Here is a 22,971-nt window from a genome sequence, read left to right as displayed (position 1 = left end):
CAGTATTCCAGGTGAGGTCTCACCAGTGCCTTGTATAACGGTACTAACACCTCCTTAGCTCTACTGGAAATACCTCGCCTGATGCACCCCAAGACCACATTAGCTTTTTTCACGGCCATATCACGTTGGCGGCTCATAGTCATCCTGTGACCAACCAGTACCCCAAGGTCCTTCTCCTCCTCTGTTACTTCCAAGTGATGTGCACCCAGCTTATAACAAAAATTCTTGTTATTAATCCCTAAATGCATAACCTTGCACTTTTCACTATTAAATTTCATCCTATTACTATTATTCCAGCTTACAAGGTCATTCCTGTACGATATCCCAGTCCTTCTCTGTACTGGCAATACCTCCCAGCTTTGTGCAAACTGTATTAGCACACTCCCACTTTTTGTGCCAAGGTCAGTAATAAAAAGATTAAATAAGATTGGTCCCAAAACCAATCCCTGAGGAACTCCACTAGTAACCTCCTTCCAGCCTTCAGATACTTGAAAGGCTGCACAAAAAAGATGAAGAAAAGTTGCTGTCTTTTGCTACAGCGGACAAGAAGTAATGGGTTCAAACTACAACATAGCAGATTTAGATTAAATCTCAGGAAAAACTTCCTAACTGTAAGAACAGTGGAACAATGGAACAGCCTGCCTAGGGGAGATTGTGGAAGTTTCTTCACTGGAGGTTTTCAAAAAGCAGCTGGAGAGCCATCTGTCTTGGATGGTTTAGATACAACAAATCCTGCATCTTGGCAGTGGTTTAGACTAGATGACCCTTGTGGTCCTTTCTAATCCTATAGTTCTATGCCTTTTCCACCTACCAATAGAGCTGTCCAGAATCAGACGAGTGCACACACATACACAGACACATTAACAGAGCGCATCTGAGAGGACCGGGTTAATCAGCACTCCCAAGCTGACCCCTTATATGCCCCTGGAGTCAGCAGGCTGGGTCGAGCAGCATTTCCCAGCTGTCACCCTCAATATGCCCTGGGCACCGCCCCGGAATAGAGCACGCCTGCGCAAACTGGGTCGAGCAGCACTTTCAATCTACCGCCCTCATATGCCCCAGATTCAGCATGTCCCTATCCCCACTTTCACGTTACAATTGTTCTGGTAGTAACCCACTTGATGAGCAAACCTCACAGGATTTTTGGGCGCTACAGGGATCGTTAGCTTAGGTACGAGGAGCGTTGCTGCAGAGTGAATGAGGAAGCCAAAAAAACAAACACAGGGGGGGGGGGAGGGGAGAGAAAGAGAAGCAACCAGCTTAACCATGAATGTTATTTATTGTCAGGTAATAATCATAGGGGAGCCAAACAAACAAAACAGTTATAATATTAAATCTAACTTAAATTTGATTATAAAAGTCAGGTTTAGAAAACTGTAACTGATCACACAAGTCAGGGTCAGAAGGCTATACCTAGAGAGAGAGAGATGGGTTCTCACCACTCCATGAAGCTTGAATTGATCAGGGTTCCCAGGTGGTGGTGGTAGCCAAGGGTCCAGAGTGTTTTCCTGCTTTTCTGGTCCCAGAGTTCCATGCGGTTCTTGCCTTGGAATTTCTGTTGTCCATTCTGTGTGCTAATAGGGATGTCTCCCTGTCCTATCTTTGATGCAAATGAGGCTAGGGGAGTTTCCTTAATCCTGTCACCCTTGTCCGGAGGGGGTTAGGTGTGTCTTCCACTGCCTTTTCATTGCTTTTTGTAAGTCTTTTGTCTGATTGGCTTTGGTTCAAGCAGAGGGTGGGGGGGTGGTCTTTCATGAGTCAGACAGGCTGGGTATTGCACCCTGGTTCCCCAAGAACACAGAGCTGACAGGTAACAAAGGTTTGAAACCCAAATTTCTGCAATAGGTATGGGAATTGCCTCTCCCTTTGCAGTAATTACACTCCATTAGACACAAAGAAATTGTCAACTAGTTGAGGAAGGTCTGAGTATATGGAAGATAGCCCTGGACCCTGGAACTTATCACTAATCTTGCCATTCTAAGAACTAATACTTGAAAGGCACTTAGATATGGCAGTTAATGGTATGTGTAAATACCTAGCTGGAGAATATTAACAGATTCTAAGGCCAGAAGGGACCCATTGTAATCATCTAGTCTGACTTCCTGTGTAACACAGGTCATAGACCTTCCCCAGCATAATTCCAAAATCATAGTACACATGAGCTGCTGAGACAGGATGTGATGCAAGTTTCCTTTACTGCTGTTATACAATATAAGCTCCACAAGTTGTTTCAACCGTTCAGCATTTTCACCAAAATAAATGCATAAAACAAATGAAGGGGATCTACAGTGCTACCATAGAAAGGTGGCAAGGTGTGTTAACGCCATGTTAATGTGCTCATTAATATAGGAAGTATTTAAATAGCTAATGACCTATTTGTCTCATATACACAGTCATTTTGATGGCTGCAGCAGTACAATGCAGCACTGTATAACAATAAGGAAGAAACATATTAGATGTTCTGCCGAAGCATTCATTTCTGACTGAAGTCAGGATCAGGTAATTTATTTAGATAATTATCAAGCTAACTATCTTTTATTGGTGTGCAGGGTAATCTTAATGGACGTGTTTTTCATCATCAGCAAACTCCACAGGAAAAAAGTTGCACAACATAAACCCCTGAGGTGCAGGGTCCACGTGAGTATAAATGAAGATAATTTCACTTGCTAAGAACCCTTGTGCTGGTGCCTTGTATGCCCATGCCCACTGACATCAGTAGAAGTTTTGTGAACCTATTGAGGTGGTATGGTCCTAAAAGGGAAGAACACTGGCAGATCATACTGAAGAGCCCAACTTTGTAACCTGATGCCTAAAATGAAGCAATGAGATCTGCACTTAGGCACCTGATACCCTCCAGCCAAATTTTCAAACGTGGTCACTGATCTTTGGGTACCTCAATTTTTAAACACTAACTTGACACCTTGGGTGTGATTTTTCAGAGATGTTGATGTAAGTGTGAGCTGTGGGTGTTCTAGATAGAAGCACCCACTTAAATACCCATTTCAGGCACATAAGTTTAAAAATCAGGCTTCTACAGTATTGGATTTAATTATGCTCCCACTGATCTCTAGGAGTATGTTTACGCTGCAATTAGACATGCACAGCTGGCTTGGTCTAAGAGGTTGTTTAATTCCGGCATAGACACTCGGCTGGGGCCCAGGCTCTAGGACCCTGCGAGGTGGGAGGATCCCAGAGCTCAGGCTGTAGCCAGAGCCCTAATGTCTACACCACAATTAAAGCCCGAGCTCCACGAGCCCGAGTCAGCTGGCATGGACTAGCCGCGCTTGTCTACTTGCAGTGTAGACATACCCTTTGAAGCAAGAGCAAACCCTGTTGTGAGCTGTTACATTAAATCCTGTGTTTTGGCTGGATAATAGATCTGAGTTTCAGTTTCTGTCTTCTGAATTTACTCCGCATTTCTTAAGAGTTCTTCTTACATATGGTATTGCTTCTTCCAGAAACCATCGTCTTGTGTACATAAGTAGCATGACATCAAGTAGAAGGTTACGTTCTCTCTTCCTTTAAGAATAAGATGATTACATCACCATCTTTTTGTATATCTGAATTAAACCAGGTTAACAATTGCTACTTACACAGAGAGAATTTTAAAAGAAAACTTGATTTTTAAAAGAATATGTATTAAAGGGCTGCCTACATTGGAGTAATTTAATTTTTGTGTCTCATGCTGATGTTTAGACTACAGAATGGCAGGAAATGAAAACTGATACTCAATGTGAGTCTAACGGCTTCAGATCTTTTAAAGGTCAAATGATCAAAAATGGTTTCTCAATTTGTACCTACAATTTTATTCACACACAAAAATTTGTGCTTGCAGACAGCCCTATTCTGAATTCCACAAGAACTCAAAAGTGTCGTTGTTTTCAGTGGAAGATCAGATGCTCAAGGAATGTGGGATCAGACCTATGATTTGCCACAACAGTAGAAATGCCTTATACCCTATAATTTCGCCTGTGTTCAGCAGGGAAAGCAGGGACAAGGTGGGTCAGACAAGTTCTGTCACTGAAATAGAAACAGTGCTTCAGAGTTGGCTGACTTGTAGACTTCGATTTTGAATTATATCACAATAGCGCCAAGAGGCCCCCATGAGGATCAAGACCCCATTGTGCTAAGTGCAGTGCAAACACACATGAAGACACTTTCAGTAACTTTAGGACCCATTCCTGCAAACCTCAAAGCATGTGGGCCACTTCTATTCATATGAATAGTTCCATTAGTATTGGTCACCTGAGAAAAATTACACACACGCTTAAGTGGCTGCAGAAACAGGGACTACATTTGTGTATTTAATATTATGTGCCCTCTTTGTAAAGAGACTTTTTCTACCAGTTTTGTAATTTTTCCACAACTGCATTCCTTCCATTGTAGGGCCCAGTCCTGCAAACGTGAACATGCTTCACTTTATACATGTGAGAAATACCATGTTCATAAGTATTTGCACGATCCACAACTTGTTGCCCATATTCAGGATTTCCTGACAAAGCAGGTACATGAAGTACAACAAAGTTGGGAAATCTATGCCAGGATTGTAGGTTTGTTACAAAACCATCCTGACACTCCATTTAGATTATTTACTCTGTTTTTTATGTATCTCCCCCTATTTGTATAGGTGCAGTTGGTTGTGCCAAGTTGTCACTGTTCTAGTTACATGCTATTTGAATTCCTTATAATATGTTTCACACTCATTATAAACTTTCCAGAAGGGAAAATGGTATCCAACCCCCTTTTACATTTGTAGTAAGAAATAACAAAAATCAGTTCTTACAGCTGTTTATACATCTCTTTCATTCCGATTTCATCATCCTCCACTGAGCTTGTCCCAGCAACACATTTACCCCTTTGTGTCCCAGAATTGCAAGTTGCATCACCACAACTATTGAAGCAATGAGGGCTTTCTGAAAGAGACAGACAGACATTCCCTTGTTGTTATTCTGGGTCAGTTTTAATTGAATGAATGTGTTCTTTTCCCTTTATTCTTAAAGAAAATATCCTCTTTGCAATGATCAAGTAACAGACAGCAAGGCTAAAAATGGTCCTGATGTCCTGCTTTAACATGATTGGGGGGGGGGAGGGCTAAAACAAATCTTGGAAACATCTTTCTGTTACACTGCAAGTGGAGATAACTTAGTGGATGTGGTAAGCGACTACCAAGTATCACATGGTCTAGCATTTCATTGTTAATGTGCTCCAATCGGCGGGGGGGAGGGAGGGAAATGTGTTTCATCAAAGCAGTCTGGCTATAATTCTTCAAACTTTCACACACAATTCCAGAATTTATTTCAGATTATGAAAATATTTTTCCCCACTGCAAAAAATCCACAAACATACACTCAGTTCTAGCCTCACAGAACAAAGGCACAATTCCACTAAGCATCTGAAAAATAGATATTTGCTGTCTAATTCTGGGACACCTAACCACAGGGTTTTAATGTGAGGTTTGATACTGAAATCATCCACACTGTACTATGCAGGCTACAGTTTAGCTACATTCTACTAGAGTAACATCGAAAGGATTATTTATGACTAGGTGCCCTTTAAGAGCTTGTTGGGGCTTAGTAGCAACAGTATTGGTCTAGCTGCCAGCCACATGGCCTGTCTAGACTAGAGTGAAAGGTATGGTATCCAAATATTTTAGTTAACACGGTCTAACTACCATGTTTGAAAGTAGAACATAAACAAGGTGGGTGAGATAATATCTTTTATTGGACCAAATTCTGTTGGAGAGAGAGACAAGGTTTCGAGCCACACAAAGCTATCTTCTGTACACTCAGACCTCCCTCTATTGGTTGACACTTTCTTTGTGTCTATTGGAGTGTAATCACTGAAGAGAGAGGCAATTTCTTAGGTTGCCATATCCAGTTTGGGCTGAAAAATCACGACACTGAATACTTAAAATATGTCACCCTGAAGAAGAGCTGTGTGTGCCTTGAAAGCTTCTCTCTGTCACCAACAGAAATTGGTCCAATAAAAGATATTTTACCTCACCCACCTTGTCGGTCTAATATCCTACAACCAATACAGCTACAACTACACAGCATATAATATAAACAAGGCCTTTCATACACGTTAAATTGGCTAAGGTACAGAGAGAAGTCTAAGCTTTATCTCAATCGGCTTAGACTGTATTAAAAAAATACATACTGCCTAGTCTACGCTAAACTTTTCAGACACGTTAGAACATGTTAACTGTCATGTTCTATCATCAGATCTTTAAATCTTAATCTTGATAAGCTCATTATTACAGGTGTAATGGTTATGATTTTACAGTTAAAACTGAATCTAGACTTTTACAGAAGCATTATTTTTTGCCACTTCTAACCTGTGAGAGGAATAACCGATTTGTTTTCACACTTGGTGGGTCACATTATGGTATGAGATTAATTTGTTTTCTGGGAATTTGGATAGTGCAGGACTAAAGATGCGTATATGCTAATAATACAATGTGACATGTTCTAAATATTCAGTGTCATGATTTTTCAGCCCAAACTAGATCTAACTATCAAAGAAATTGCCTCTCCCTTCACAGTAATTACACTCCATTACACACAAAGAAATTGTCAACTAGTTGAGGAAGGTCTGAGTATATGGAAGATAGCCCTGGACCCTGGAACTTATCACTAATCTTGCCATTCTAAGAACTAATACTTGAGAGGCACTTAGATATGGAAGTTAATGGGCTGTGTAAATACCTAACTGCAGAATTGTTAATACATCCTGGGACATGTCATTCTATATTCTTTATGAAACTATGTTTATGATACGAATATGACATAACTGAGATATACTTTACACAAAATGGCTCATGTGAGATATCACTGGAAAGGTTATAATTTACGGAACGCGATTATCCAATTTGTATGCCTGTGTCATTTCTGTATCTGAAGTTAGGAATATTGACTCTGTATCTGTATTTCAACTGTGCTACTTTGGGTGACGGCCACTGCTAACACTTCAGGTACAACAATGGAAAAGCCAGACAGGGTGGATGGCCCATCAGCGAGGACAACGAACTGTGAAAAGCTTGGCCTTCCTGTGGACGCTCCAGACTGGCACTGACTCATGGACGCTGTGATACTACAGGGTCAGGTGGTCTTGTCACCTGATACTAAAACATTACCTGGGACTTCTTGTAACTTTCCACTGTAAAGGAAGGGGGGAGGCTGGGTCAAAGTTGGGAAACAAAGGATTCCCGCCTTATGTAAATCCTATTTAAGGGTGGGGAGGAAGGCAAACAGGACTCCTCCTTTCCTTGGCCTGTCTGCCTAAGAAAGACTGCAAAAGGGAAGGCCAGGGGGAGTCCAGACTGAAATAGGGGTCCAGTCTGAAAAAGAATATAACTGGAATTCTGAACCACAGAAACTTTGCAAACTGCCTGCAACAATATCTAGGGTGAGAAATACTATTCATAACCAATTTCTGTAATGAAACTAGCTTAGTTTGCGTGTTTGATTTCATTTGCTTAGGAATCTGCTTTGTTCTGTTTGTTACCTATTTTACCACTTAAAATCTGCCTTTTATAGTTAATAAAATGTGTTTTGTTTATTATTAAACCCAGTTTCTGTAATTTCTAACTGGGGAGAGGGCAAGAAATGTGCACATCTCTCTCCACATTGAGGGAGGGGCCGAATTTCATAATATATCTTTGGGTCTGTACTCCAAGGGAGGTGGACATCTGAGTGCTGGAGCAAGACCCTTAAACTGAGGCTTCCCAGAGCTGACCTGAAGCTGGGTGTGGCCCTGCCTGTGTGTGTGTTAGAGGAGGTTTTAAGAGCCTGGCTCAGCAAGACAGGTTAAAGGGACCCCATGCAGGCAGAACAGATAGACCCAGCAGTATCTTAGCACATCAGGTGGCTTTCCAAGGGGTCCAACCCGTCACACATCCCTCACAGAGGACCTATCTAACAGGCTTTAGACATTAGCATAGATACAGTATAATACACACATTACATAAGGAGTTTTAACTAATTAAGTACCCACAGCAGATTTCTCAGGGATTAACTGAATTTAGTTGCTTAACTAAATTGCAGGCTCAAAAATAATATATGTTTATCTGTTTTATTAATATGGAATGTAAAGATGAGAAATTATAGAAAGTAAAACCAAGTTGTTATGACTACTTGCAAAGTTTAAATGAATGAATTTAACAGGAATCCATTTAAACATTGATGAATTAATAACAATATTAAAAATCAAAATTTTATCACAGATATAACCTTATTATATTTTTTTACTGTTCAACTAACTTCTAGTCTAGTGATAAATATGAATTAATCATAATTAAGTCTAAAATAGTTACCCTTGAGTTGGATGCAATACCTTTGGTATTAGAAAATTATAATCTATAATTTTTCGACACTCTAATGATGTTTTACTACCGGCTACATGGGATCTCCGGCACGTCTCCCAACTTGAAGTCCTCCATAAAAAATGGTTACCAGCCTTCCATAACTGGTGACCATGTGGAAATTTATTTTCTTGAGATAGCTGTTGAGGTGGCGCAGATGTAGAATTGGTCTGAGACCTCCCTTGGCTTTTGGGATTAAGAAATAACGGGAGTAGAACTCCTTCCCTCTTAAATTCTGCATAAGCTCTTCCACGGCTCCAACCCAAAGAAAAGATTGAACCTTTTGGACCAGAAGTTTTTCGTGACAGGGGTTCCTGAATAGGTATGGAGAGGGAGGGTGAGAAGAAGGGGAAATAACCTGTAAAACGTAATCCACTTCCACCATGCTCAACACCCAGTGGTCTGTGGTGATATCAGACCATGGACTTAGGAAGTGGGAAAGGCGGTTTGTAAACAAAGGAGAAACAGGGTCTGACATCATGGAAACTGGTATGGCGTCCTCAAGTGTCATATCAAAACACCTGCTTAGAACCCCTGGATATCTGGGTGGGGCAGGTATCAACATCACAGTAGAAAGGAGGGGTGCCCTACATCTAAAACCCCTGCTTCTTTTACTCTGCAGATCCTGATGGACAGGCAGGGCAGAGTACTGATCAGGCTGTTGGGGCCTGTAGTGCTTCATTGAAGTTGCTGGTGTGTACAAACCAAGTGACTTAAGGTTGCATGAGTTTGTTCTGAAAAGAGCAAAGCTCCCTCGAAAGGCAGGTCCTGAAGGGTTTGCTGGACTTTCTGCAGGAGACCCGAGGTCGGAAGCCATGAACTCCTGCACATGGCCACTGCCAAAGCCATGGACCTGGCTGCTGAGTCAGCCACATTCAAAGCAGCTTGCGATGACGCCCTTGATACTGATTTTCCCTCGTCCACCAGCGAGGAGAATTCTTGCCTGGCCTCTTGTGCGAGCAAGTCCTTGAACTTCTGTCTGGAGTCCCACATGTTGAAATCATATCTGGTCAGCAGCGCCTGCTGGTTTGCAATCCTGAGCTGCAATCCTCCCCCGCCACCCATAAGATAAATTTTCTACCAAACAAATCCAGTTTATTGGAGTCCTTTGCTTTTGGGGTTGCATCCTGATGGCCCTGCCTTTCTCTTTCATTGGCAGCAGATACCACCAGGATGCTGAGGACAGGGAGGGAGGGGTGTACAAGAACTCATAAACCTGTGCATGAACAAAGTACTTTTGTTAAGACCTTTTTGATTGGGGGGGTGGGGGTGCAGCAGCCTGCCATATGGCTTTAACAGGGTCCATAATGGCCTCATTGAGAGGCAGAACCACTCCTGAAGGGCCTGCAGTGGCTAAAATGTCAACTAGGCTGTGGGAGGATTCTTTCACTACCTACACCTGTATGCCTAGATTTAAAGCCACCCTTTTCAACAACTCTGTGTGAGCCTTAAAATCATCCTGGGGAGAGGACATGCCTGCTTCTGAAACAGCCTCACCAGGGGAGGAGGAGGAGGAGGCCAGCACAGCTTATGGACACTCTTCCTCTCTTTATGCCTTGGCAGGATCCCGTTGAGCTGGCTCCTGTAGTTCTGTGCCAGGTTTAGTACCAGAGTCTGGACCAGTTGCAGCCCCATGAGACAGCAGTGACCTTTGTTTCAAGGCCACCAAATAAGAGCACCTAGAGTTAGTTCCAGAAACTGGGGGGAAACCTCATGGATTCCCAAAGGGCCACTGGACCAGCATAGGTCCCCAGTGAAGACCTGACCATGCACTTGATGGCACCCCTGTGCCTGGGCCATGGATGGGTAGGAGCATCTGGGGGAGTAGCAGGGACGACTCCTCAAACGAGAGGAGTAAGATTTGAACTCTGACTCAGAAGACAAGTCTATCCAGTGACCATGGAGGTGCAGTTCCCACCAGTGCTGAAGACAAGATACCTACACCCAGGCCAGCATAGCCAGTTTCCCTTTTGACAGTACCAAAGGGCCTGGCATTGAACCATGACCAGAAACAACAGGCTCCCTCCTGACCATCAGCACCGATACCACTTACCCTTGTACTGCCAGTCATACTGGTACCAAAAGTGAAAGAAGGTCTCTAGCTGCAGCAAACGCCTCCAGCCTGGTCGGCACTGAGATAGCGTTGGTACCAATATTATAATGCAGATGTAGACTCATCCGGTACTGGACTTGATGGTAGTTGCATAGGTGCCGGAGTCAACAGTGCCGACTTCTGCCGTACCGAGGCAGAGGAGTGCCCTGACCTAGGTCGCACTCTACTCTGATACCCACAGCGGGCCATCTTTGGTGCCGAGGACCGTCCCCTCTCGGCCGACTGCTTCTTGTGCCTTTTCCTAGGCACTGGGGATGGTGAACGGTGCCGGAACTCCGGTATGATAGGAGGAGCATGCCTTATCAAAGCCGAGGCACTCTGCGCTGAGTCAGACTGACCTGGTTCAGTGCCGCCTCCATTAACAAAAACTTCAGCCTGGCCTCCTGGTCCTTCTTCATCCAAGGCTTAAAGTCTCTGCAGATCTGGCAGCGGTCTCCAACGTGAACTTTTCCCAGGCACTTCAGACAGCTTGAACGCAGGTCACTCAGGGGCACAGCCTTGTTGCAGAAGGCACAGGGCCTGAAGCCCGGTGACTGAAGCATGCCTCGGTACCAGGGAATGGACAAAAACTCAGCTAACTCAGTAAGTTAAAAACTTACACTAAAACTATTTACAACTATCTAACTATGTCCAAATATACAAAAGAGAAGATCACAGAGAGCTCGCCAAAGCAAGGATAGCTGTTCCAGTGATTGTCACGGGCAGTAAGAAGGTTAGGGGAGTTTATACCAGGGCTATGAGCACACAGCACCAGAGGGCGCTCAAACTGTCCTGACGGGTACCACAGAAGGAAAAATTTCCGGCAACTGTACTTGGGGCATGTACATACCTAGAGTGGAATGCACATGTGCAATCACTTGAAGAAGAAAACAATTTCTTTACATGCATTGCAGACAGGTGCTTAAGGAGTAACTCGTCTTGTTCTCTTGATTATTTTAATGGTCTATAACAGACCTCTAGCAGACCCTGTTCTGGGCTTGGTTAGTTAGCATATTGATTTATGTGCACTCAAGAGCCTGTGATTCTGAGTTATTGTTAACTCTAAAACAGGTATTGGCATCTTTAATGAAGAGTGCCACTCCCCACCCATCTTTTATCCACGCTATTCTTTCCAAACAGATTGTAACCAGTGATTATAACACTGCAATCATGCAAATTGTCTTGTTTTAGTAATGCTAGTGATATCAAATTTCTCCTCATCATATGAGGAGTTCCATTTCCTCTTACTTATTACCTAGACTCTTAGCACTGGTATATAAAGAATTGAAGAAATTCTTCTCTCTACATTCTGTGTCCCCTTGGTTCAATTTGTTCACAACATACTAAATTTGCCTTTCTCCTGCGTTTGCCTCCTTAGCACCTTCCCCTTTCACCAGGCTTCAACTGAGATGATTAGCCCTCCCTACCTGTGATATGCCGGCTGTCCCATTTGCACAGCCCCTTTCCCCCCTGGAATGCAGCCCACAGTTCCACAAAATGAAACCCTTCAGCTTCACACCAGTCCTGTGGCCAACGGTTCAACTCCAGTATTTTCTGCCTTGTACCTTTTTTCACTCATGGAACCGGAATGATTTCTGAGATTACTTGGACTTTCCTAATAGGACTTACTTAATAGCTAAGCCTTGTGCTTACCTTGTGCGCACCCTTAACCCAAATAAGCACTCATGATCTGATCCAACTCCCACTCAGCTGAATGGAAAGACTCCCATTAACTTCAATGAAGTTGGGTCAAACTCTTACTGACTCAAAGCTACTTCTAGTTTCCCTTTAAATTCAGTAATAGCAATAACCATAGGTAGTCTGTAACCCTAATCTTTATTTATACTATACTCATCTTACTTTAACCAAATGTTAAAACAACAGTTTTAACAACAGTTAGCTTCTAACTCAGCAAAAAGTTCATGCCCCTTGTTTGAGAAGCTGGCAATTTAATGTCACATCACAAATCATGTGTTACCAAAGAAATTTCTCGGAGTCAAGCAAATAGAGCAGATTTAGCCCAACACCTGTACTTCTTTCTGAAAACAGGATATTTTCAAAGATTTGACATACCTGCATCAATACCAAATGTGCTTTGGTGAGAAATTGTTAGTATTTCTGCATTGCCATGAACCACTGAAGCCAAACAGCAGCAGGAAGACCTATTCTCCAAGGCTTTCATTTTCTCCATAAGTGAACTGTTCTCTGTGCTCATCTATAGAAATATAGGTGTTAATGTATTAATGCAAGACAGAAAAACCCATCAAAAGCAAAAATGTAATGAGCCCAGTTAACTCTGAAGACAACAGGGTGCTGTCTACCACGCTTCACAAATAACATGGAGAATAATGTGAAAATGAAACATCAAAAACCCCATCAGATGTTGTATTATATAATGTTACACTATCTGCAAACACCAGCACCCACCAACAGAGTTAGGGCTAGTTGTAAAATGTGTACAGACAGTAACACATGCTAGCATCGGTGGGGCAATAAATAGTGTGTATAGTGCAGTTCTCCATGAAAAGCGACTGTCAAAATTGTGCCTGCTCTCTCATCAGCTCTGCTACCCATGTGTATTCTACGACTTCACTGACACAAATGTCAACTACCTTTTACGCCTGTTCTCACTGTAGAGTAAGCACAGGTCTAGCAGTGTGAGCTGGACTCTTCTGGTCATCTCATTCAAATTCACCTTAAAAACTGACTTGAGACAAATAAAATTAACGAAAAACCTGCTCCCCAAGAAGTGTAAATGCACTTGTATCACAACTAAATTCTAGGTTGTGTTCTCTTTGGTAAAGGAATGTTTGTTTTCTGAGGCTCCCAGTGCATCTTAGGGCATGGTACAAGTAATAAATGCTAATGATGAACAGAAGAACTGTTAACTAAATTCTGACTGCAGATTCTTTATTGGTGATGGATGGGCCAGAAAGAACCCAGCTTGGCTTTCTGACCCAGTTTGAGTTTGCAGGGCTGGCAGTTAGAATAAACATCTTTTCCCATGTAAACTTAGCAAACATGATACTGCACACTGAGTGACAATAAACCTGGAGCCCCACAGGGCCATTTTTACAGCCCCCCTTTTCAAAGTCAAAACACACTTTAAAGAGACAGCAAGTAGTCCTGCCAGGCAGGATAATATACAATCGTATTAATTCATCTTCCTTCCCATGGCTCTGACCACATCTCCCCCTCAGCAGAAATCCACTCTGTACTACTTGTGTTCATTGTAATGTACTTGTTTGCCTCTAGGTGGCAAGAGCTTCAGGGTGGTGATATTGTTTTATGGATACTTTTTTATTACTGTAAAGAACAGTATTCATCAACAGCACTATGCAAGTAACAGTATTTGAATGATGACGGCTATTCCTTCAGGTCTATGTTAGCCGGTGAGTACCAGTTGGTTCTGATACTCTGGGGTGGTTTACGGAGATCATATTCACTTCTGAGCACTTGTAGACGCATGTAGGTACAGTGAAAACCTGGAACTTTTTTCTCATGCCCTTGCACATGAGTGAGCAATAAGCTACTTCTCTGTAAATATTATTTGCCATCCATTACACTGTCCATAGCGGTACTAAATTATTGTTTTCTTCTTGATATTTGACTGACAGACATCTCTTCATTCTAGCACTTCGTTCTGTGATGTGATCAGCCTGAGCTGACTTCATTGTTTTTCCTTTTTTCCGTTTTTTTCCATTGTTTCAGATACCTAGCAACCAATGTTTGAGAGAAAAACAATCTAGATGAGTCAATCCTGCTACATCAACAAATACAGGAAGGAGAAGAAATTGATCTTACATCCAGGCAGAGAAGAGAAGGTAAAGGGAAGGGAGAAGAGATGAAAACAAAACAAGATGTTACATGTACTGTGCGTCATGCCCATGAACTCTGTACACAAATGAAAGCAACGTAGCCAAATTGTGCTTTCATGTTAACACTAGTCTCAATCTGAAGTAACACCACTGAAATAAATAGGACTTTGTTTCAAGTGTGATGTTATTGACATGAACTGTGACCGTATAGATCATTGTTGCAACCAAGATCCTATAGTCACACCAAATCTTATACAAAGGCAGTCAAGTAAAGTGTCTATAGAAAGGTTGTAATTTGCTAGTTATGATTATGTTGGCTGTATGTATCATTTTTGCATCTGAAGTTATGAATATTGGCTATGTACTTGTATCTCAATGTGTTTGATTCTAAGTAGCATCAGTGAAGCATTTGGTCAGCTTCTTGAGAAAGGACTATTCTGCGTAAGTGCCCAATCAAGAAACACTTAACTGACAATGGACTTTGGGAGACGACAATCCACATCTGAGCTTTCCTGGGCACGTTCAAACTAACATGTAAACAATGACGTTGGCCTGCAAAAAGCTAAATCATTCATGGACATGTGACTTGTCCAGGTAGCTACAAACTCCATCTTGTTGCTGTGATTTTGCACAGGAAAACAAAGGGGTTTCCGCCCACAAGAGAGAGAATATAAAAGGCCCTGGAAGCCTCTCCTTTTTGTCCTCAGCTGGCTCAAGAGATGGCCTCTCCACCCCAAATTGATGCCTGAAAGAAACTGGGACAAAGGACTGTAACTACGGGTGGGTGAGTGATTGCTGGACCCAGGCCATAAACCACAACATTGGTCTGAAAAGGATTCGGCCCAGACTAGAAAGGTGTCTAGTCTGTGAAAGAAGCTTATTGGAACATCTCTGAGGGTGAGATTTATGCACCAGTATAAGGGGGAGGTGCCGACCCCGCACCCTCTCGGTGCCTTCTTGCCAGCCAACTCCAACAGACAGGTAGGAGGGTGGGTCATGGAATGGACATGAGCAACACACCTCAAAGAACAACAGTTACAGAAAGGTTAGTAACAGATTTTTCTTCTTCAAGTGCTTGCTCATGTCCATTCCATGTTCAGTGACTCACAAGCAGTATCCAAGGAGGTGGGCTCAGAGCTCATGGACATGCAGACTACAACACAGCTCTCATAAACCTGGCATGTCTCAAGCCTGTTGGGTGATGACGTAGTAGGATGAGAAGGTACGCACCGATAACCAGGTTGTGATCCTGCAGAGGTCCTGGATTGGAACCTGCATGAGGAATGCTGCTGAAGAGGCCTGAGCTCTTGTGGAGTGAGCAGTCACTATGGCTGGAGGTGGGACATCTGCTTGCTTGTAGCATACAGGAAGCTATTCAGCATGAGAGCCTCTAGGCCGATGCTGGTAGCCCTTTCATCCTTTCTACTACTGCTACAAAGAGTTGCATAGATCTGTGAAAGGGTTTAGTCCTCTTGATGCAGAAGGTGAGGGCATGCCTAACATCCAATAAGCAAAGCTGCCGCTCGTCTGAATTCTTGTGAGACTTCAGAAAGAGGACTGGCAGGAAAATGGCCTGGTTGCTATGGAACTGCAAAACTACCTTTGGCAGGAAGGCCAGGTCGGGCACAGTTGGACCCTGTCCTTGAAGAACACCATGTATGGTGGTTCTGACGTAAGGACCTTGATTTCAGAGACTCTTCTTGCTGAGGTGATTACTACCAGGAAGGCAACCTTCGCAGAGAGAAGCAGTAGAGGGCACAACACCAGGAGCTCACAGGGAGGTCATGTGAGCCTCAACAGAACCAGATTTAAGTCCCACAGGGGGGGATCAGCTCACAGGCCTGAGGATAAAGTCTCTCAAGGCCTTTAAGAAAGCGGACTGTCATTTTGTGAGAGAACACTGACCTGCTGTTCACCTGTGGGTGGAAGGCCAAAAATGCACCTTCATAGATGCGAGAGCTGACCTTGTTGCTTAAGATGGAGCAAGTAGTCCAGGATCGACTGAAGGGAAGACTGAGTCGGAGAGAGGTCTCTTTGGGATGCCCATATCAAAAAACACTTCCATTTGGCAAGGTAGATAACCCTAGTGGACAGCTTCCTACTACCCACCAAGACCTGTCAAACTTGTTCCAAACAGGCCTGCTTCTCCGGGTTCAGTTATGTAACAGTAGTTAGCTGAAGGGAGCCGAGGTTCGGTTGGAGTAACCGACAGTGGTCTTGAGAGATCAGACTCAGGTGGAGCAGAAGCAGAAGTGAGGTTGCTACTGATAGATCTAGCAGCATGACGAATAGCAACACCGAGCCTATAAGAATAACTCTTGCCTTGTCCCGTTTGATATTCAGGAGGACCTGTGAACCAGACAGATCTGTCTGGGGGAAATGCGTAGAATAGGAGTTCTGTCCAACGAAGCAGGAAGCCGTTGGAGAGGGAGCCTGGGCTGTGCCCGCTCAGTAAGCAAAACTGCTGGCATTTCCTGTTCTGCTTAGTTGTGAACAGGTCCACTGGGAGACACTCACCTTTGGAAGATAAACCTGGTGACATCTGGGTGAAGGGACCGCTCATGGTGAGAGGAGAAGGATCTGCTGAGGTGATCTGCTTGTGCATTCTGGGCTCCCCGAAGGTGTGAATCAGGTGGATGGAGTGCTTCACGCAGAAGTCCCATACATGGATGGCCTCCTGACACAGGGCGGAGGAACGAGCTCCTCCCTGCTTGTTGATATAGAACATGGCCACAGTGTTGTCCGTTAGAACTTGCAAGACCTTGCCTGTGATCCGGGGAAGGAACACTTGGCAAGCTAAGCGGACTGCTCTGAGCTCTCTGATGTTTATGTGCAGGCAGAGTTTTTTCTGGGACCACAGGCCTTGAGTCCTGAGGCTGTCAAGGTGGGCTCCCCAACCTAGGTCTGACATGTCCAAGATTAGGGACACTAATAACTGGGGCGCAACAAAGGGGACTTCCATCATCACCGACCATGGGTCCTTTCACCAGTCTAGGGAGGTGAGGACTGGGGTTGGAACAATAAGCACCAAGTCCAAGCGGTGTCTGTTCGGGGTGTAAACAGATGCTAGCCATGTCTGCAGGGGCCTAAGGCACAGCCCTGAGTACCGGACCATTTACGTGCACGTGGCAATGTGCCCCAGTAGCTTGAAGCAAACCCAGGCTGTCATGATTGGGTGAACCATGACCTTGGATATCAGGTCCAACAGTGGTCTGTAATTGGGCCTCTGGAAGGAAGGCTCTGGCGTGGGTCGAGTCGAGCACAGCCCTGATAAACCTATTCTCTGAACTGTAATAAGTGTTGACTTTTGCTCATTTATCAATAGGCCCAGTGCTCGGAAAGTGGGTTGGACCAAGCTGATGCTGTTCTTTACTTGAGCTTCTGAACAACACTTCATCAGGTCTAGTTTGGATATTAGGAAACACTATCTCACTAGGAGGGTGGTGAAGCACTGGAATGGGTTACCTAGGGAAGTGGTGGAATCTCCATCCTTAGAGGTTTTATAAGGCCCGGCTTGACAAAGCCCTGGCTGGGATGATTTAGTTGGTGTTGGTCCTGCTTTGAGTAGGGGATTGGACTAGATGACCTACTGAGGTCTCTTCCAACCCTAATATTCTATGATTCTATGATCAGCCAGTCCTTGAGGTATGAGTAGAGATGTTTGAGGAAGGCAGCTACCACCGCCATGCACTTCATGAAAACCCAGGGGACTGCAAACAGGCAGAAGGGAAGAGCGGTGAATTGGTAATGAGTCTGGTTTACAATAAACCTGAGAAATCTTCTGTGGCCATGAAAAACAGAATGTGAAAGTAAGTGTCTTTCAAGCCGAGGGTGGCGTACCAGTCCCTTGAATCCAGAGAGGGAATGATGAAGGCCAGGGAGACCATGCGGAACCTTGGTTTCTTGAGATATCTGTTGAAGCGACACGGGTCCAGGATGGGACGAACGCCCCTTTTGGCCTTTGGGATTAGGAAATAATGGGAGTAAAACCCCTTCTCTCTGAAGTTTCAAGGTACCTCCTGTGACATGGCATTCCATATGTTTTATGGAAATATGGTATGAGTGTGAATATGATGTAACTGGAATATGCTTTATGGAAAAGGTCTCTTGTAAGGTATCATAACAAAGGTTACAACCTACTGAATATATTCCTCCTATTTGTATGCACGTATCATTCTTGTATCTGAAGCTAGAAATATGAAGTATAACTCTGAGGTCCTATTGTAATTATGCCAAGTGTGGGCCATTAATGGTTGTAAATGTAAGTGTGGCCCAGACAATTGGTTGTAAATGGCTTATTTACCTGCAAACCTTCCTGTGGGCCAACCCAGGAAGAATGGAGACTAGGGGTGTTACAGTGACATGTGACCATGTCACATGAGGCTGGTATCCATCTTAATCCTTGTACTTTTCCATTGATGAGGCAGAGCCAGGACAAGCACACAGAAAAGATTTCCGCCTTGTGCCAAAGCTATAAAAGGGGTGGAGCACGACAAAAGGGGCGGCCAGTCATGAGAAAACCCCTGCTTACCACCTGAGATGTCTGCTGGAACTAACAAGAACTGTACCAGGGGAAAGGATTGGGCCCAGACTAGGAAGTCATCTAGTCTGTGAAAGAAGCTTACTGGAACATCTCTGAGGGTGAGATTTACCTGTATTCAGTTTCTTAATGTATTAGACTTAGACTTGTGTGCTTTTGCTTTATTTTGCTTGGTGACTTACTTTGTTCAGGCTGTTATACTTGAAACCACTTAAATGCTACTTTTTATACTTAATAAAATCACTTTTGTTTATTAATAAACCCAGAGTAAGTGATTAGTACCTGGGGGAGCAAACAGCTGTGCATATCTCTCTATCAGTGATACAGAGGGCGAACAATTCATGAATTTACCCCGTATAAGTTTTATACAGAGTAAAACAGATTTATTTGGGGTTCAGGTTCCCAGAAAGGCTGAACACTGGGTGCTTGGGAAGTCCCTGTTAACTGAGAAGCCCCTGGGCTGAGTGAATCTCAGTTTCAGTGAACTTCAGAGAGGCATGGCCCAACCTCTGGGTCTGTGCTGGAGCTGACTGGAGTGTCTAACTCAGCAGGACAGGAGTGGAGGGGCGCCTGTTCTGGCAGGAGGGTTGTTCTCAGTGGCATCCCAGCTCATTGAGTGACAGTCTTGAAGGGAGTCTCTGTGACCAAACCCGTCACACCTCCTCCTTGGCCCCCATCTGTAGGAGGGTCTGCACCTCCTGGGCAAGGAGTTGCTCGTGAGAAGGTCCCTGAAGAGGAATGGGGATGGTGTGGGAGGGAGGAGTGGATGAAAAAAGCAAGGTATAACTGATTGCCACAGTATTTAGCACCTAGCAGTTCAATGTTATGCAGGACCATGCCGGGCTGAAGTGGGACAGTCAGTCCAAAAATAAAGGGGAGGCAGGATCTGAAGCGGGAACTAGTATAGTGCTCTCAGGCTCACCTTCAAAAGACCTGCTTTAGCCCACCAGAGTACCTATGTGACCCCAGCTAGGAGGGGTCCTGTCTCGGAGGCAGAGCTGAGAAGCATGGCAGCTGTTGGGCCCTGACATGCTTTCTAGAAGCAGATGGAAGCATAGAGGCCTAGGGACGAGAGGGTAGCCCTTGAGTCCTTCAGGCCATGTAGTCTCATGTCCATCTGCTTGGAAAAAAGTGAACAGTCTTTGAAAGGGAGGTCCTGAATAGACTGTTGGACCTCCTGAGGGAGTCCCAAGGACTGCAGCCAAGTGCATCATCTCATGGTGGAAGCAGAGGCCATTGTCCTGGCTGCTGCATCTGCTGCGTCCAGTGCCTCCTGGAGAGAGGCTCTGGCAACATTCTTTCCCTCTTCTAAGAGGGCTGAGAATTCCTGCCTTAAGTCTTGGGGCCCGGAGTCCTTAAATTTAGACAAGGAGTCCCACCAATTGTAGTTGTATCTCTCCAGTAATTCTTGCTGGTTTGAGATACACAGTTGCAGACCACCTGTCAAATAAACTTTCTTCCCAAACAAATCAAGTTTCTTTGCGTCCTTCTGTTTGGGGGTAGTGCTCGACTGGCCCTGTCTGTCCCTTTCATTAGCCGTCAATATAATGAGGGACTGTGGAGAGGGGTGAGAGTACAGATACTCATACCCACTGGCTGGCACACAATATTTCTTCTCTGTCCTCTTCAAAGTGGGAGGTAGAGAAGATGGGGTCTGCTACAGGGCTCTGACCGGACCTATTACAACCTCATTAATGGGTAAGGACACTTTACATGGAGCTGCTGCAGCCAGAATGTCAGCGAGGCTGTGAGAGGATTCCTTGAGCTCCTCAATCTCAAGCCCCCAGTTTGAAAACACCTTTCTGCTTTAGAAGCTCTTGATGAGCTCTAAAGTCATCTTGGGGAAGCAAGATGCTTGGCCTTGAGATGGCCATGTCAGGGGAGGAGGAGGAAGAGGCCTGTACTTGAGGAGGGGCTTCTTCCTCTTCTTCAGCCTCAATAATCTCCATAGGGGCCATGTCCTGTAAATCAGTACCAGGGTCAGTACTGGAGTCAGGGTGCAGTGCGGGAGCCCACCTCTCAGAAGCAAACAAGTATGAACGGTGGGAGGGTAGACCTGGTATTGGGAGAAAACCCCAAGGGTTCCAGAATAGCCACTGCATAGGCCACTCTCCTGGCCAGGTACCCACAGGGGGACCCGCACCAAGGTCCGGCGGTATGTAGGACAAGTAACGGTGGCCCTTAGGGTGAATGCAGGGCTCTGTGTTGGACTCAGATGAAGAATCCTCCCTAGGCTTCCACGGGGAAGCAGTACCTCTCATTACCTTTGATCGGTGTCAAGCATCCGGTGATTGGTGGTGGGCTGGGGACGACTTCACAGAGGACAGAAGAATCAGCTTGTCTCTAGAAGGAGCTGGTGGGCCCTGTGCTGGGAAGGAGCTCAGAGCACCGGTCTCTTTCCTGCTCCAGGATGACAAAGCTGATGGCTGACCTAATGGGTTTGGCAGGACCAGTAGCGACAAAAAGTCTCTGGCTGCTGCAAAGGCTTCTAGGGTTGAACGCACTGCAATTCCGCTGGCACCACAATGACTTCCCAGCATCGGTGGATTGTCCCACACCAGACTCAATGATCTCAGCTGAGTCGATGGTGCCACCATGGGACCGGGGGTGGAGGAATGGCCCAATATGGGTCACACTCCACTGTCTTCCCCTGGCTTGCCTTTCTTTGGCATTAGCGAGCGAGCGCGCGCTGTCAGTGCGCTGCTTTTTGTGCATCTTCCTCGGCACCGGGGATGGAGAGAGGTGCTGGGATGCATGCAATGCTGGAGGAGTGCTTTGCACTCAAAGTGCAAAGGCCAGTGCAAAGGCCAAAGTGCTCAGTGCTGAATCCGAGAGGCTTGGTATCGAAGAGCAGCTTCCATTAGGAGAGCCTTAAGTCTGATCTCTCTATCCTTCTTTGTGCGAGGTTTAAAGTCCCAACAAATTTGGCAGCTGTCTTTCACGTGAGATTCTCCCTGACACTTCAGACAACTGGGGTGTGGGTCACTCACGAGCACAGGCTTGCCACAGGAGGCACAAGGCTTGGAGCCCAGGGGCGAAGGGAACCCCTTGACAATAAGGGGAGAGGGTACTAACTATCTACACTAAAAGTATTTACAATATATACACTAAAACTAAACTATAGACTAAACTATGAAACAGAAACCACTGATAATCGCCTTGCCAAAGCAAGAGGAGACATTCCAGCAACTGTTACAGCAGATAAGGAACCAAGAGGGTGTGGGACTGGTGGTGCCCTTGTACTGGTGCATAAGCGCACAGCACCAGAGGGAGCTACAGCGGGCCCAACTGATCCCACTGAGGGAAAAATCTCTGGCAACAGTGCACGTGGCTTACGTGGAACATACATAAGCAAGCACTCGAAAATGAACTCTTCTGCCAGTTCCAATCCAGAAAGACTTCCCCCTCTCATCATTCCAAAGACGAGAGGATGGGTAACCTGTTTTAAACAATTTTAGAAGCATTGTTGTCCTTACAATGCTTCTCCAATGCTGACTTGAATGGTGAGAGCACTAGTGGTTGATCATCTGCTGTTATACCCAAGAAAGAAGAGGTGGCCGTCAAGCTACACAATGTGGATGAGTTAGCAGAAGTGTCACTGACATGAGCACAGGCCAAATTACACTAAGCAAGAACCTAATGAACTACACAGAGTTTTCAGTGCAATTTATTCATACCAGGCATCTTAATATTCTGGACAATACCATACAACAGCCCTATGTGGAACAAGTCTAACAGAAGGAGAGAATACTTTATCAGAAGCAAACAATAACCCTAAGGAAATTTTAAGGGTCAAAGAAGCTAAGAAATGTGAGGGGAAACTTATATGATGATTAATATAAACTGCAATAAATCAATAGCTGGCTCTTAAAACACACCAATCCCAGAGAAATAAGGTAAAGCTAGTGCACTTCCAGAAGGAAAGGGATGGAAACATTTTACAAAAATCTATTAACTCATCTGTTAACTTTAATCATGAGAAGATCCAACGTCCAAGATTAAAGCATCGTCAGGGGACCTGACAAGACTATGTGTATCACACAGAGTCATTTCACTATACAAGATTGTCATCTAGTTCTTACTTGCCCAGAGAGAAATGAGAACTGTATTATAATCCTGCAAAATTACTTTATTCACACATTTCAGCCGAGGATTTTTG

General features: G+C 44.5%; 1 protein-coding gene across 2 annotated transcripts in view; it reads right to left on the bottom strand.

Annotated features, from left to right (window-relative positions):
- Positions 1-2,668: 2,668 nt before the first annotated feature.
- Positions 2,669-22,971, bottom strand: part of LOC311517567 (uncharacterized protein) — a 55,410-nt gene continuing 35,107 nt past the window's right edge. For both annotated transcript variants that reach the window (XM_084622505.1, XM_084622506.1), the window contains 3 exons: positions 12,528-12,669; positions 4,784-4,913; positions 2,669-3,519 (listed from right to left, as the gene is read on the bottom strand). In XM_084622505.1, the coding sequence (XP_084478631.1) occupies positions 3,387-3,519; positions 4,784-4,913; positions 12,528-12,669 (405 nt within the window). In that variant the 3' untranslated portion in view covers positions 2,669-3,386. The remainder of the gene's footprint in view (positions 3,520-4,783; positions 4,914-12,527; positions 12,670-22,971) is intronic.

Source organism: Lepidochelys olivacea, assembly GCF_965140295.1.
Source record: "Lepidochelys olivacea isolate rLepOli2 genome assembly, chromosome: 3".
Classification (NCBI taxonomy): domain Eukaryota; kingdom Metazoa; phylum Chordata; order Testudines; family Cheloniidae; genus Lepidochelys; species Lepidochelys olivacea.
The sequence above is the reverse complement of the archived record's forward strand: the minus strand, read 5'-3'. Positions and strand labels throughout refer to the sequence as shown.